This window comes from Globicephala melas, chromosome 2 (genome assembly GCF_963455315.2).
Source record: "Globicephala melas chromosome 2, mGloMel1.2, whole genome shotgun sequence".
In the NCBI taxonomy this organism is placed as follows: Eukaryota; Metazoa; Chordata; class Mammalia; order Artiodactyla; family Delphinidae; genus Globicephala; species Globicephala melas.
Window position 1 is genome coordinate 140,120,080 of NC_083315.2, and position 12,961 is coordinate 140,133,040.

Genomic DNA, 12,961 nt, shown 5'->3' on the forward strand with positions numbered 1-12,961 from the left:
CATGATGCCAGTTCCTGAGTCACACTCTACCAAATGGCTCTTCTCTGTTTTCCATCTGAATAAGCAAAATTCATGTGTTAGAATCTCTGTTGTTCAAGTAGTGGATGTAGCACGTTTTCATCACAATTAAGAAGCTGTCTTGAGACCTTACTCCTGTGACTGAATAATAAGTTGGTTAGAAAAACTATACGAATCCTTGGGGAAAGTGAAGAACAAATTTTACTGATGAGCACTCAGATTCTATAGCAGTGCCTTTTTTTAAAAAAAGAACCAAGATTAGGGGTTGGAATAGTATAGAATTTTAGATGTTTAACTATAGATCATAAGTTAATTTTACTCACTTCTCATTTGATAGAAATGATTTTGGTTCATTGCAATTTTAGTTTAAGGAGAAAAAAAAGACTAGAGAAAATAGAATATCTAATAGAATATATTCTTATATCTCTGTGTATCTTTCTGAATTGTATTCTGTGTATCTAACTTCAGGGAAGGGCATTTGGATTCCTTTGAAAGCCATGTTGCTGATTCCCTTGATTTCATTCAGTGGATTCTCCGAGAGCACAGTTAATAGCATTGCTCTCTGAAGGATAGTTTACTTGTAAAATATTTTTTCAAATGTATTTTCATGTGAAACTTTGTGTTTGTGCCCACAATTGTAAATGTCTCATTTTGTAAGAACAGAATAATTGTGCCTATTAACCCATTCATTGAAAAATTAATTTACATATTTCATCCAGGTCTTAAAAAATGAAACTGAGGCTTGCTGGAAAGAGTTTGAAGTCACTTCACTGAAATTAGAAGAGCTGGAAAGTGACATTAGGAAGCCTTTTCTAGTTAAGGCAAGAGATAAACTAAAGGAGAAAGAAAGAGAGCTTCAGATGACTCTTAATACCAGGTATAATTCTGGGATCTATTAACCATGAGTTTACTAAATGTAGTAAATTTTAAGAGAGGCTAATGTTATACTAAGTATGTTATTTTATTTAGTTGTGACAACAACCATAAGAGAAGCTGATGAGGAAACTGCTACTGGGGGAGGTTAAATCACATAACCAAGCCACACTACTGGCCAGAGACTTAAGTGGAACTTAAAGTCTGTTGAGTTCCAAAGGCCGTGCTCTTCCCACTGTCTCCCCTTGAGCCTGAATTTAGCCACGTCACGTAACTTCTCTGGGCCTTGATTTCCTCATTTTTAGAATGAGAGTGCTATTGTTATCCCTTTACATAGGATGTGTACCCCCAGCGCATCTCCCCATTTTACATAGGAGGAAACTGAGGCTCAGAGTCTATATGTTATTTATCCAGGGTTACACATTTCAACTTATTATTGGCCTAGACTTTGAATCCTAGTATATTTCCACTAATAAAATAATTAGTATGCATAATGAATTTCTTTGTCATCAAGGCAAGGTTCAATTACATTTAGTATTTTGTATTTCAAAAGAGAGAGAAAGCCTTAGTATGCTTTACAACAGTTTTCCATTCAGCACAGTATCAGTTAAATTATCGCGAGTACTTGGATGTAGCAAACAACTCATGCTTTGCCATTGTGGATCACTGGGTTTGGGTTTTAATGTGATGATCTATACATATCATTGTATGTATTTTTATTGAATAATTATTTTCTGTTCTTGGTTAAATAATGGCATTAATATTAAATGTTTTATAAGCTATCTTTCTGCTGTGCTTTCCCCTCATGTCTGATTTATTTTTCACCCAGAATGGAGTCTTTGGAGACTGCGCTGCATATTGTGTCACCTGTGGAGAAGGAGTTGCTCCTTCTCTGTGACTCAGACCTGCTCCTCTGTGAAATGGCCGTTCAAGAATTTAATCTCACTGATGCTGATGACATTTATCAAAACCTGAGGGTAAATATAAATTCTCACAGTGTATTTATAGAATAAACAGTTCTTCAGAGATTTATACATGTTTATGCATTTTTTTATTATACATCCATAGTATTTATTTCAAATATAAGCCACGGCAGAAAAATCTTCAATAATTTAGACTTGTTATTTATTTCTCAACTCTTTAATTCCTTGCCAATTGGAAAGTATCAGTAGGTACCATGGAGTAAATAATGACATATTTTCTTTGAATTAAAAATGAAGGCTTGCTTATGAATGCCTTCTCCAATGACTGAAATCCTAATTTTCTCTCTGTACTAGACGAAGATGCTTAAATTGTCATATTCTACAGTGTACTTATTTGAAATCTCATCCTAAAAATATTTTTTTATTTTTCAAATTATAAACAGATGTCTCAATAGTTCAACCTGTAATTATTTTCATTGAATCAATAGATTTATATACCTCTTTTCTTCTTGGGATTTAAATATCAGGAAGGGTATCAGATAATGAAACAGCTGGGCCATCTGATCATTTGTAATTAAAGTGTTCCTTCTGTCAAAACTGTCAACCTTGGTTAGACTGAGAAGCAGTTTTCTAGATCAAATCTAGTGACATAATTTGAGGTTAGTTTCTGCTGTGCAATTTTTCTTTTTTCTGCCTCAGTCTTACAGCTTTTCTTACCTTTATTGTAGAATATCCAAGATTCCGTAGTAAGACAGATTGAAATATGTAATCATTTGGAACAGTCAGGCAACTTTGCATTAAAGGAATTACACCCGCTTGACCTGCATGCAGCACAGAATATTATCCTGAAACACAGAACTCAACTCGAAGAAATGAACCACAGAGTCCAGAGGAGTAAAGATGCCCTCAAAGCTCTGGAAGATTTTTTGGCTTCTCTGAGAGCAGCTGAACTCTCTGGTGAGCTTCTTATAGACCTTTCAGCCTCAGGTTCACAGGTGGTACCAGGAAATACTTTGATGGTGGAAAATAAAGAGGAAAGAATTCATCAGATGAAAGACAAGGCCAGACATTTGGACGAACGTTTGAAGGTGCTCGGTATAAGCATTAAAGATGCTGAATGGGGTGAAAACACCTCCTGTGAAAAACTTCTGAATGCTTTGTCCAGAAGCTTATCTGAGACTCATGGCTCTGGCAGACAGGAGGAACTCATGGAAGAAGATGAATTATTAGAGACTTGTATTTTCAAAAATAATGAACTCCTGAAAAATATTCAAGATATACACAATCAAATCAGCAAAATAGGCCTGAAAGATCCGACCGTTCCAGCTGTAAAACAACGGTAGGTATCGTTTTCGTCCGTTTCCACGCAAGATGATGATTTTCTGTTTTTTCCTTTTCCCAAATATCTATTAGGTGAAACAAATGCTTCCTGTGTCTTTCTACTTCTGTTCCATCCCCCTCTATTCAGGGTTCAGCATTCTTTTTTGTAGGCTTTTTCAAACAAGCTTTCTTTTTGTTGAGATTGTGCCTTTACAAAGTGTAATATAATTTTTTCCTTTAAAGTTTTCATTCTTATGGACAGAGGAAGAGTACAATAAGATACGTGTGAAGTCCATGAGTTGCTTCAAAGTCTCTTTGCTGCTGTTTATTTACTATGGAGTTCTCCTGACGGGGGAAAACCTGGGAAACTCGACACATTTGATAATAGAGAACAAGTGGTGGAAGATGCACATACCCCGCCTCGTCCCTACTTCTTCCTTCATTATTTGTCCTCTCCCCTCCTCCCGGCAGGATTAGATGAGGACTGAGTTTAAGAGGTAGATTTAGGTTAGTGTTGATTCTGGAGACTCAGCAGAACTGGGCTTACCTGAGGTTCGCAGCCATCCCTAGGAGTGCTACTATTGTCATTCTGGAATTCAGCGTCCGCCTCTAGGTCCTGAAAATGAAAATGTTAGCAAGAGTTAGCAGAAGAGTCACTTTTGTGAGCCCCCCTCCCCGTTCTAAATCTCACCCACTTTCCATCTCTTCTTCTGCCCACTTCTAATCCCTCAGGCTCAATGCTCTCCTGAGGCTGTTCAGCTGATTAAGCTCTTCCCTCTGAAATTGCCCTGAGCCCTCCGTCTCAATGAGACTTCTATTTCAACAGCGCTCCAGTTCTTCATGAGGTGTGGAACTGGTTTCGTTATTAATTTGATTGTTAATGCATTTATTATAGATTTATAAATAATTAGTAATAAATTAACTTATTAATTTATAAATGAAAACTATACTTTGATAGATAGTAAATTGCTTTAATATTTAATTGAGTTACTAATAGAATAAGCCAGGCACTGCTTTAGGTCCTGGGGATACAGCAGTTAACAAAACAGACAAAAATTCTTGCCCTTGGTAGAGCTTATTATCTAGTGGGACGAGGAAGATATGCAGTAGGTTTGATGGTGATAAAGACCATGGAGAAAGAGTAAGTAGAGAAGGAGGTGGTTACAATTCACACAGGGTCAGCAGGCACAGTTTTACAGAGAAGGTGACGTGTGAGCCTGATGGGATGAGCGACAAGCCAAGTGACAACCTGGAGGAAGAGCCTCCCAGGCTGAGGGTCTATAGGTACAAAGGGCAGGTGTGGGACTGGGCCTGGCATGTTTGAGGAGAGGCAAGGAGGTGAGCAGGTTAACAGGGAGGGGGTCACAGGGGTCACGGGCAGGATGGAGCTTAGCTCCTGTAGGGACCTGTGGGCCATGTGTTGACTTTGGTTTCTTTGTTGAGTGACATGGGAAGTCATTGGAGGCTTCTGAGCAGAGGGAAATGATTTGGTTTTCATTGTAACAGGCTGGTGTATTGAGAATAGACTGTAAGAGTCAAGGGAAGACTCAGGAAGTCTAGTTTGACCTATAGCAATAATCCAGGTGAGGAATGATGGTGGCACGGAACAGTGGTGAGGTGGCAAAAAATATTAAGATTCTGTATGTATTTTGAAAGTAGAGTCCACAAGGTTTGTTGACACATTGGACACGGGGTGTAAAAGAAAGACTGGAATTACCGTTAACTGGGATGATGAAGACAAGTTTGTCAGGCATTAAATGAAAGATCAGGTGTGTGTGCTCAGTTTTAGACACAATAGGTTCAAAGTATTTATTGGATGTTCTAGTAGCACTCTCAATAAGACTTAAAAACAGGTGGCATCAGATGTCAGGAGAGAGGTCTGGGCGAGGTATACAACTGAGAGTCACCAACATTTTAGAATGCTGTTTAAAGCCATGAGATGGATAAGATTGCCATGCTGTGTACTCTGGGGCACGCCATGTTAAGAGGTCAGGGAGATGACAGGGAACCAGTCAAAGATACTGAGTGGCCGGTATCATCGGAGGAAAATCAGGAGTGTCCTGGGGGTCAAGTGAGAAGGCCTTTCAATGAGGAGAAGTGATCACCTTTGTCACGTGCTGCCGACTATTGAAGGAAGGTGAAGATGAAGACTGGGACATGGATTAGCAATGTGGAGGTTACTGGAGATCTTGACGAGCAGTCTTGCAGGAGTGGAGGGAGTGAGAGCCTTATGGGAGTGGACTCAAGATAGAATTGGAGGGGCTTCCCTGGTGGTGCAGTGGTTGAGAGTCTGCCTGCCGATGCAGGGGACACAGGTTCGTGCCCCAGTCCGGGAAGATCCCACATCCCGCGGAGCGGCTGGGCCCGCGAGCCATGGCCGCTGACCCTGTGCGTCAGGAGCCCCGCGTACCGCAAAAAAAAAAAAAAAAGAGAGAATTGGAAGAGAGGAAGTAGAGAAAATGAGTATCTGATGAAAGCAATTTAGACCTAGGTGAATAGAGTTAATCCCACCAAGATTAATTTGCAGGTTAAAACCCTTAGTTCAAATGACTCTTCTTCGGTATGGAAGAGATTTTTGTACACAGGGTAGAAATGCAAGATTTCCTTGTATTTCCCTTTCTTCTTGCCCCTTCCGCCCTGCCTGGGGAGCTTGCAGTGTTCTACCAGCCATCTCGTCTTCTCTCCATATCATACTGTCTTCGCCACACATGTACACACATCCTCTTCCTCTCTTTTCTCTCATATGCATATACACACCCTTTACAATTGTGTTCATCACCGAGAAATGTTACCGCTCGTGGTTTTGTATGTCTGTTCTATTTAAAACACCAGCTAGTATTCTGGACATGCAGAGCCTCCTGACCTCTGTCATAGGAATGTGTGATTTAGGCATAAACCTCATGAGGACAAATTAAAGTTAGTGTGCTCCCACAAATTACCCATATTTGTGTTGAATCAAATCGCCTAATTGGCCATTAAATTTTTCTCTCTCATAATCAAGGAAAAAATCGTTACTCAGACTGGATAAGGATCTAGATGAATGTGAAGAAGAGAAGAAACGCTTGCAAGAAATGGTGAATTCTCTTCCACAATTCAAAGACGGCAGAGAGAAAGCTCTGAGTCAACAGTGCCAAGGCACAGCACTCTTGTGGGAGAATACAAAAGCTTCGGTCACTGAATGGTAAGGAAAAAATTCCTCCCAAATCTGAAAAATTGTCTGTGGCACAATTAATTTTTTGAAATTTGTATGTTGAAAACACATTCCAATGGGCCTCAAGGAGAGGCCAACTTAAGAGTTTCACGCGCGAAGCTCACTGGGCCAACGTCTGGGGCAAGACCTGGAATCCTAGATTACAGACAAATGACTTTAAGAGGCTGTCTAAGAGGGAGGACAAATACATAGTGTATTTATAATTATTATTGCCCCACCTATATTAGTTTTCTATTGCTCCCGTAATAAATGACCACAAATGTTGTGGCTTAAAGTCGGCACAAACTTATCTTACAGTCTGGAGGTTGGAAATCCTAAAATGAAACTGCATTCCTTTCTGGACTCCCTGGGAGAGAATCCGTTTCCTTGCCTTTTCCATCTTCTAGAGGCCACCTACTCCATTCCTGGGCTTGTGTCCCCTTCTTCCATCTTTAAGGCCAGCATTGCAGCATCTTCAAATCTCCATGTCTCTCTGTCTTTCTGTCTCATCTCTGCTTTTGTTATCACATCTCCTTCAGACTCTGACCCTCGTGCCTCCCTCTTATAAGGGCCCTTGTGATTATCTTGCACCCATTCAGATAATCCAGGATAATGTCTCTATTTTAAGATCCTTAACTTAGTCACATCTGTAAAGTCCCTTTTGCTGTGTGAGGTAACATATTCCCAGGATCCAGGGATTAGGACGTGGGCATCTTTGGGAGCTGGGGGCATTATCCTACCACACGCCACTTAAACGCCAGATGTTGCCAGTCAGTTACTGCCATCTTTCCTACAGAGCCTGGACAAGGCTCAAGAGTTTTCTTAATTCTGTGGCAGCCCTTACCTGTCAGTCCTGGCTGGCGATTCGGCTGAAGAGTCTCCATCCCGGCCTTCCCCCTTTACTCTCTGCCTGGGGGTAGGAGTAGTTGAGAGGGCTGACCCCTACAGGCTGTACCACCCAAGCCAAGGGTTCCAGTTGGGTTAGGAAGTGGGAGGTACTAGTATGAGCTTAGTAACCAAGAAGAGAGAGAAGTCGGGGTGGTCTTAACCCCCTCCCTTTTCAGCAAGTGGTTCCAGCAGCTCCTACTGACCCCTCTTTGGCTTAGGGCACTTTCCCACTTTCCCCTTGAGCCCAGGTGCTCTACCTGTTTCTGGAAGGGTTAGTCTCTGGGTGTCTCAGCTCCTTGGTGGTTTCCCTTAACTTTACTATCAGTGGTCCTTTCACCACAGAACTCCATCTGTGGAGTTCCTGCTTCCTTCTGGAACCTGAGTATACAGTAGTCAAGATGAAGTCTGTCTGTGGATTTGACCTAGTCTACCCTTTGATTTTACAGAGGAAAGAACTGAGGTCCAAAGAGCCTCAAGTAACTTATCTAAGGTCGCATGACTAATTAGTGCCCAACCATAGCTAGAAACCAGGTGTCTTAGCTGCCACATCATCTGTACTAAACTTTTTTTTAAAGGGCTAAATCTAGAATGAGTTGAAATAGACATGATTGAATCATATTGAATCAACACTGAAGCAATCTCTAAGAATAATGCTGGGGAGGCATTGTTTTCCAAATTATCTTTTAGTTAATGATGAAATTGAGGTGCTGATTCCTTATGGTTACAAATCCTGTTTCGTTCCAGAGCTTATATCTGGTGACTTTTTAATATTGACCTGGTGAAAATAGTAATCCAGTGATTATTTATACCATCCATTTGTCAAATAAATATGTATGCCATCATTCTTAGGTTAAATTGTAAAACAATATTATAAGCCATGTCTAGAGGAAAAATCCTTCTATAACTTATTAGTCATTATTGTAGGATACTTACAAAGAGAAAGAATGGTTTTGTTATTTTCAGAAATTTAGCTGTTTTACTTTTTTTCATAGCCTTGACCAATGTGAAAGAGTTTTGGAGCTCTTAAAACAATATCAGAATTTTAAAAGTGTCCTGACAACTTTGATTCAAAAAGAAGAGAATATCATCTCCCTCCAGGCTTCCTACATGGGAAAGGAGAACTTGAAGAAAAGGATAGCAGAGGTGAGTCCAAATTCCAAAGGAAACTTTACATAGCGGCCTCGCTTGCAAGCCCAACAATAGAGAGGATATTATCAATGGAGTCACTTTCGAAACTTAGTTTAGAAGAAGTTACTAGTGACTTTGTTTTACCAGGTATCTAAGAATTTATTGAATTTATCCCCAGGGCTTGAAAAAGATTGGTCCCCGGGTTAATGCTGGGTTGCATCTGTTTGGGTTTTGATACTGATGGTGTGGTTCTTTTGGAGTCTGGGGTTGCCCCTGCTGCTACCTCTGAAAGTTTGGAACAGTTTGTGCACTGACTTCCCACATAAAAAAAACCCCTGAGACTTCATTGCAACCTTGAGAGAAAGAAGGTACTAGGAAAATCCTGTCTGTTGTTAGTGGATAAAGGAAAAATTATATTTTTATTTCTTCCCTTTTATTTCTTCGTAAAGATGTGTGAGCTTATCTCCAAGTTGCTCCGCCTATGTTCATAGCCTCGCCAATCACGACTTCATAGTTTAAGAAGAATAACACTTTTGGACACTAGATGTCATTATTTCTATGATTTTATGTGGTTATCAACCAGAGTGGCAGAAGAATGGAATAGTTAGAAAAGGATACACTACACTGTATTACTGTACACCAGAAAGTTGCTTTTCCTCTTGGTTTTATGAGTACTCTATGCTAAAGTGCTGTCAAAATGTCAGAGGCATTTGTGAAATATCATCTACTTGATACACCTGGTTGTTAGAAAGCAATTTTATTAAAGTTCCCAGTGGCTGAGAGCAACAGCAGTGAGGCTTATATACAGACATACCTCACTTTATCACACTTTGCTTTATTGTGTCTTTTACAAATTGAAAGGTTTTGTGGCAACCCTTTGTAGAGCAAGTCTATCGGTACCATTTTTCCAACAGCATTTTCTCACTTTGCGTCTCTGTGTCACATTTGGGGAATTCTTGCAGTATTTCAAACCCTCCACCACCAAAAAGATTACGACTTGCTTAAAGGCTCAGATGATGATTAGTGTTTTTAGCAAATAAGTATTTTTAAATTAAGATATGTACATTTTTTAAGACATAATGCTACTGCACACTTAATGGACTACAGTATAACGTAAACATAACTTTTATATATATCTGGGAAACCAAAAAATTCACGTGACTTGCTTTATTGCGATACTCCCGTTACTGGCATGGTCTGGACCCAAACCTGCAATGTCCCTGAGGTATGCCTGTAGACCAGATTCTTACAGACGATTTAGTCTTTGTCTAGAACTCTTATCCCTGAGGCTGAAGTGACTCTCAGAGTCACATCAGTGCCACAGATGAGGAGTAGCCCCTGCCTGCGGCCTCCTTTCTCAGACGCAGTTTCTTGGAACTGACCAGTCAGAAAGAGCTCTGCTTGGACACCAGTTGTACACTATGTGACTGTTTAACTGGTCTCCCATCAGATTTAATCGAGGGAGACCACCATGCTAGGAGCAGGCTGGCAGTCGGAATCTCTTAGATGCAACCTGTCTGGTTCCATCCAGCAGAGGCAGCTTCTGGGTTTGGCAGCCTTGGGATCTAGGAGGATCGTGTCCTCATCCAGATGGATTAAGGAGCTTTGGTTCTCAGAGTATCCAACACGATCAGCTTTACAAAATCCCCTCAGCCTTGTGGCCCAGTTCACATAGCTCCTTTTCTGCTGTGCCCCTGATACCAGTTTCCCAGCTTGTGCTCTTGTTTCAGGATCCAGGTCTCTGCCTTAGATACTCACAGATCCTGGGTCGCTGCCTTTCAGTCTGACCAGATAGTGAATCCCTCCTGACTGGCAGCTGTTCTTGGTTTGTGCCAATCCTCCTCACTCCTGGAGTCCTGCCTGTGTCCCACTAAGTGAGATCCTGTTACCAGCAGAGCTGTTCCTTTCCTGATTAGGTGAGGCAACATCTGTAAAGTGCCTGCAGAGTGCCTAGGACTTCATCAACCTATTAATGGTAAACTGCACTTTCTGGACAAGTTATTTATTTGACTAATAAAACTTCTGTCACCTTCAGGCACTTGGCCCCTCTCCTGGGTGAGTCTCCCTGATGGGAATCTAGATCCAGGTCCTGACCCCTCTGCTATGATTAGTTCCCCTATGGCTGTTGTCTTTTTCCATTTGGGCTGCTATAAAAGAATACCATAGACTGGGGGGCTTAAAAACAACATAAATTTATTTCATACAGTTCTGAAGACAGTTCTCACAGTTTATAACATTCTGCCTTTGACCCCTCAAAACACGTCCTTCTCACATGCAAAGTATATTCATTCCTTCCCATCAGCCCTAAAAGCCTTAACTCGCTCCAGCTTAGTCCAAAGTCTCACCTAAATATCATCTAAATTAGATATGAGTGAAACTCAAGGTGCACTTCATCCTGAGGGAATTCCTCTTGTTTATCCAAAACAAATGGACTGACAGATATTTCACCAGCAAAGAGGGATTTATTTGGGATCAACAGAGAATTGCATTTCAGGGTCTGCACCCATGGGAGCTACGTGCAAGTCCCTGCACAGCAAGGAGAGAAGAATGCTTTTATAGAGGGGAAAAGGACGTTGGATGGGCTGTAGTAGACAGAGTCCATGGCTTTTCATTGGCTGAGGGCTTGCCAATAAAGGAGCCTTTCTTCTTCCTATTGGGCTCTGCCATCCCATCTGGTCTCCCAACTCTGTTTAATTTAGGATTCTGTTTATTCTTTTTTTTTTTTTCTGTATGCGGGCCTCTCACTTTGTGGCCTCTCCCGTTGCGGAGCACAGGCTCCGGACGCGCAGGCTCAGCGGCCATGGCTCACGGGCGCAGCCGCTCCGCGGCATGTGGGATCCTCCCGGACCGGGGCACGAACCCGTGTCCCCTGCATCGGCAGGCGGACTCTCAACCACTGCGCCACCAGGGAAGCCCTGTTTATTCATTTTTTTACACTCTACATCTGTGAACCCATGAAACCAAACAAATTATATGCTTTCGAAATACAGTGGTGGGACAGGTATAGGATAGACATATCCACTCCAAAAGAGAGAAATAGGAAAGAAGAAAGAAGTATTGGGTCCCAAGGAAGTCCGAAACCTAACAAGGCAAACAACATTAAACCGTAAGGCTTGAGAATAATCCTCTCTGGCTTGATGTTCTGCCTTCCAGGTCCACTGGGACGGCATCATCACCCCTGGCTTGGCTGGACAGATTAGCAACTTTCTCTGTAAACAAAGAAACAAAGTAAGGATAGAGGTTAAATAACTTTCCCAAGATTATATGGCTAATAAGTGACAGAATCATTATTTAAGCTGAGGTCTATCTGACTACAAAGTCATGTTCCAATCATCATAATATTGCCTTCCCTGAAGACATGTTTGAAACATGTATATTATAGAAGTAAAAAATGGCTAACTTTGCTTTGTCTGTACCCCTTTCTGAAATGTAAAGGTTTACTCAGAAAAATATTTTAAAAATTAACAAAACAACTGTAATTACCTTTAAGAAACGTATAAATGCCCAGGCTTTTATTATTATATTGAGAATCTTGTATCTAGTGTGGTATCTTTGTATATTTGCTGAAATAATATATCATTTTGTATGGAAGATACAGAAGTACACTTGTGTTTAGTTATTTTCTCATATGCTTTTTTTAACTGTCTGAAAAAAGCAAATTTTAGTACCAATTGTTAACATAACTCTCAGTTAATTTTGTGATGACTTAGGTACTGTCTTCAGAAACAATCAGTTTCTGGTGTATGTATTGTCATGATGCTTTGCACCAGTGGCTGAAGTATGATACCACTGAGAACTTTTGTCCTTCAAAACCATAGAAACCTGGATGTTTATCTAGGATATGGTGCCAAATTTCCACCCTCTTTAATCAAAGGCAGAAGTGCAAAAGTAAGACTAGAAGGCTAGAATGTCAGGGGACTATTAAAGTTTGGGAAATGTCAGGGGGGGATCTAGTTTCCTTTATTTTACCCCTTCCATTCATTGTAGGACAAAGCCTGCAGTTCCTGTCAATGCTAAAAGTATCCTCTCCTGCTCTTTCTTTTCTCTTCACCCACTGGTGGCTTGTGTCAATGTAACAACAAAGTTCTTTGAATATAATAAAAATTAGGTTACACACACATACATATATGTATTTTTCATTTAATTGAACAAGCATTTATTATGCCCTATGCAAAATGTCCTGAACTGGGAGAAAAAAAACACCTGAGTCTGCATCTCAGCTCTGCCAATGTATCAGTCAGCTTCCAGTCAGGAGACAGATACTGCCCCAGTTATTTTTTTTTTTCCATTTAAAACATTTAAGTAATTTTAATTTTTTAAATTAAACTTTTAAATTTGAGATAATTGTAGATGCATATGCAGTTATAAGATATAATACACAGAGATCCTATGTACCCTTTACTAAGTTTCCCCTATGGAAATATCTTGTAAAACTGTAGTGCAATATTGCAGTCAGGTTATAGACAATCATACAGTCAAGAGGAGGAACGTTTCCATCACCAGACTATCCCTGGTTCTGTCATCGGATAGCCCTACCACTTCCCTCTTGCTTCCACCCCCTCACAACCACTAATACCCTTTCCATTTCTATAATTTTGTCATTTCAAAAATCTTATATAAA

General features: G+C 40.6%; 1 protein-coding gene across 3 annotated transcripts in view; it reads left to right on the forward strand.

Moving 5' to 3' along the window:
• Window positions 1-12,961, forward strand: part of SYNE2 (spectrin repeat containing nuclear envelope protein 2) — a 271,795-nt gene that overhangs the window by 79,433 nt on the left and 179,401 nt on the right. For all 3 annotated transcript variants that reach the window (XM_030855184.2, XM_030855186.2, XM_030855185.2), the window contains exons 27-31: window positions 738-895; window positions 1,721-1,868; window positions 2,543-3,153; window positions 6,136-6,315; window positions 8,205-8,355. In XM_030855184.2, coding sequence (XP_030711044.2) covers window positions 738-895; window positions 1,721-1,868; window positions 2,543-3,153; window positions 6,136-6,315; window positions 8,205-8,355 — 1,248 coding nt within the window. The remainder of the gene's footprint in view (window positions 1-737; window positions 896-1,720; window positions 1,869-2,542; window positions 3,154-6,135; window positions 6,316-8,204; window positions 8,356-12,961) is intronic.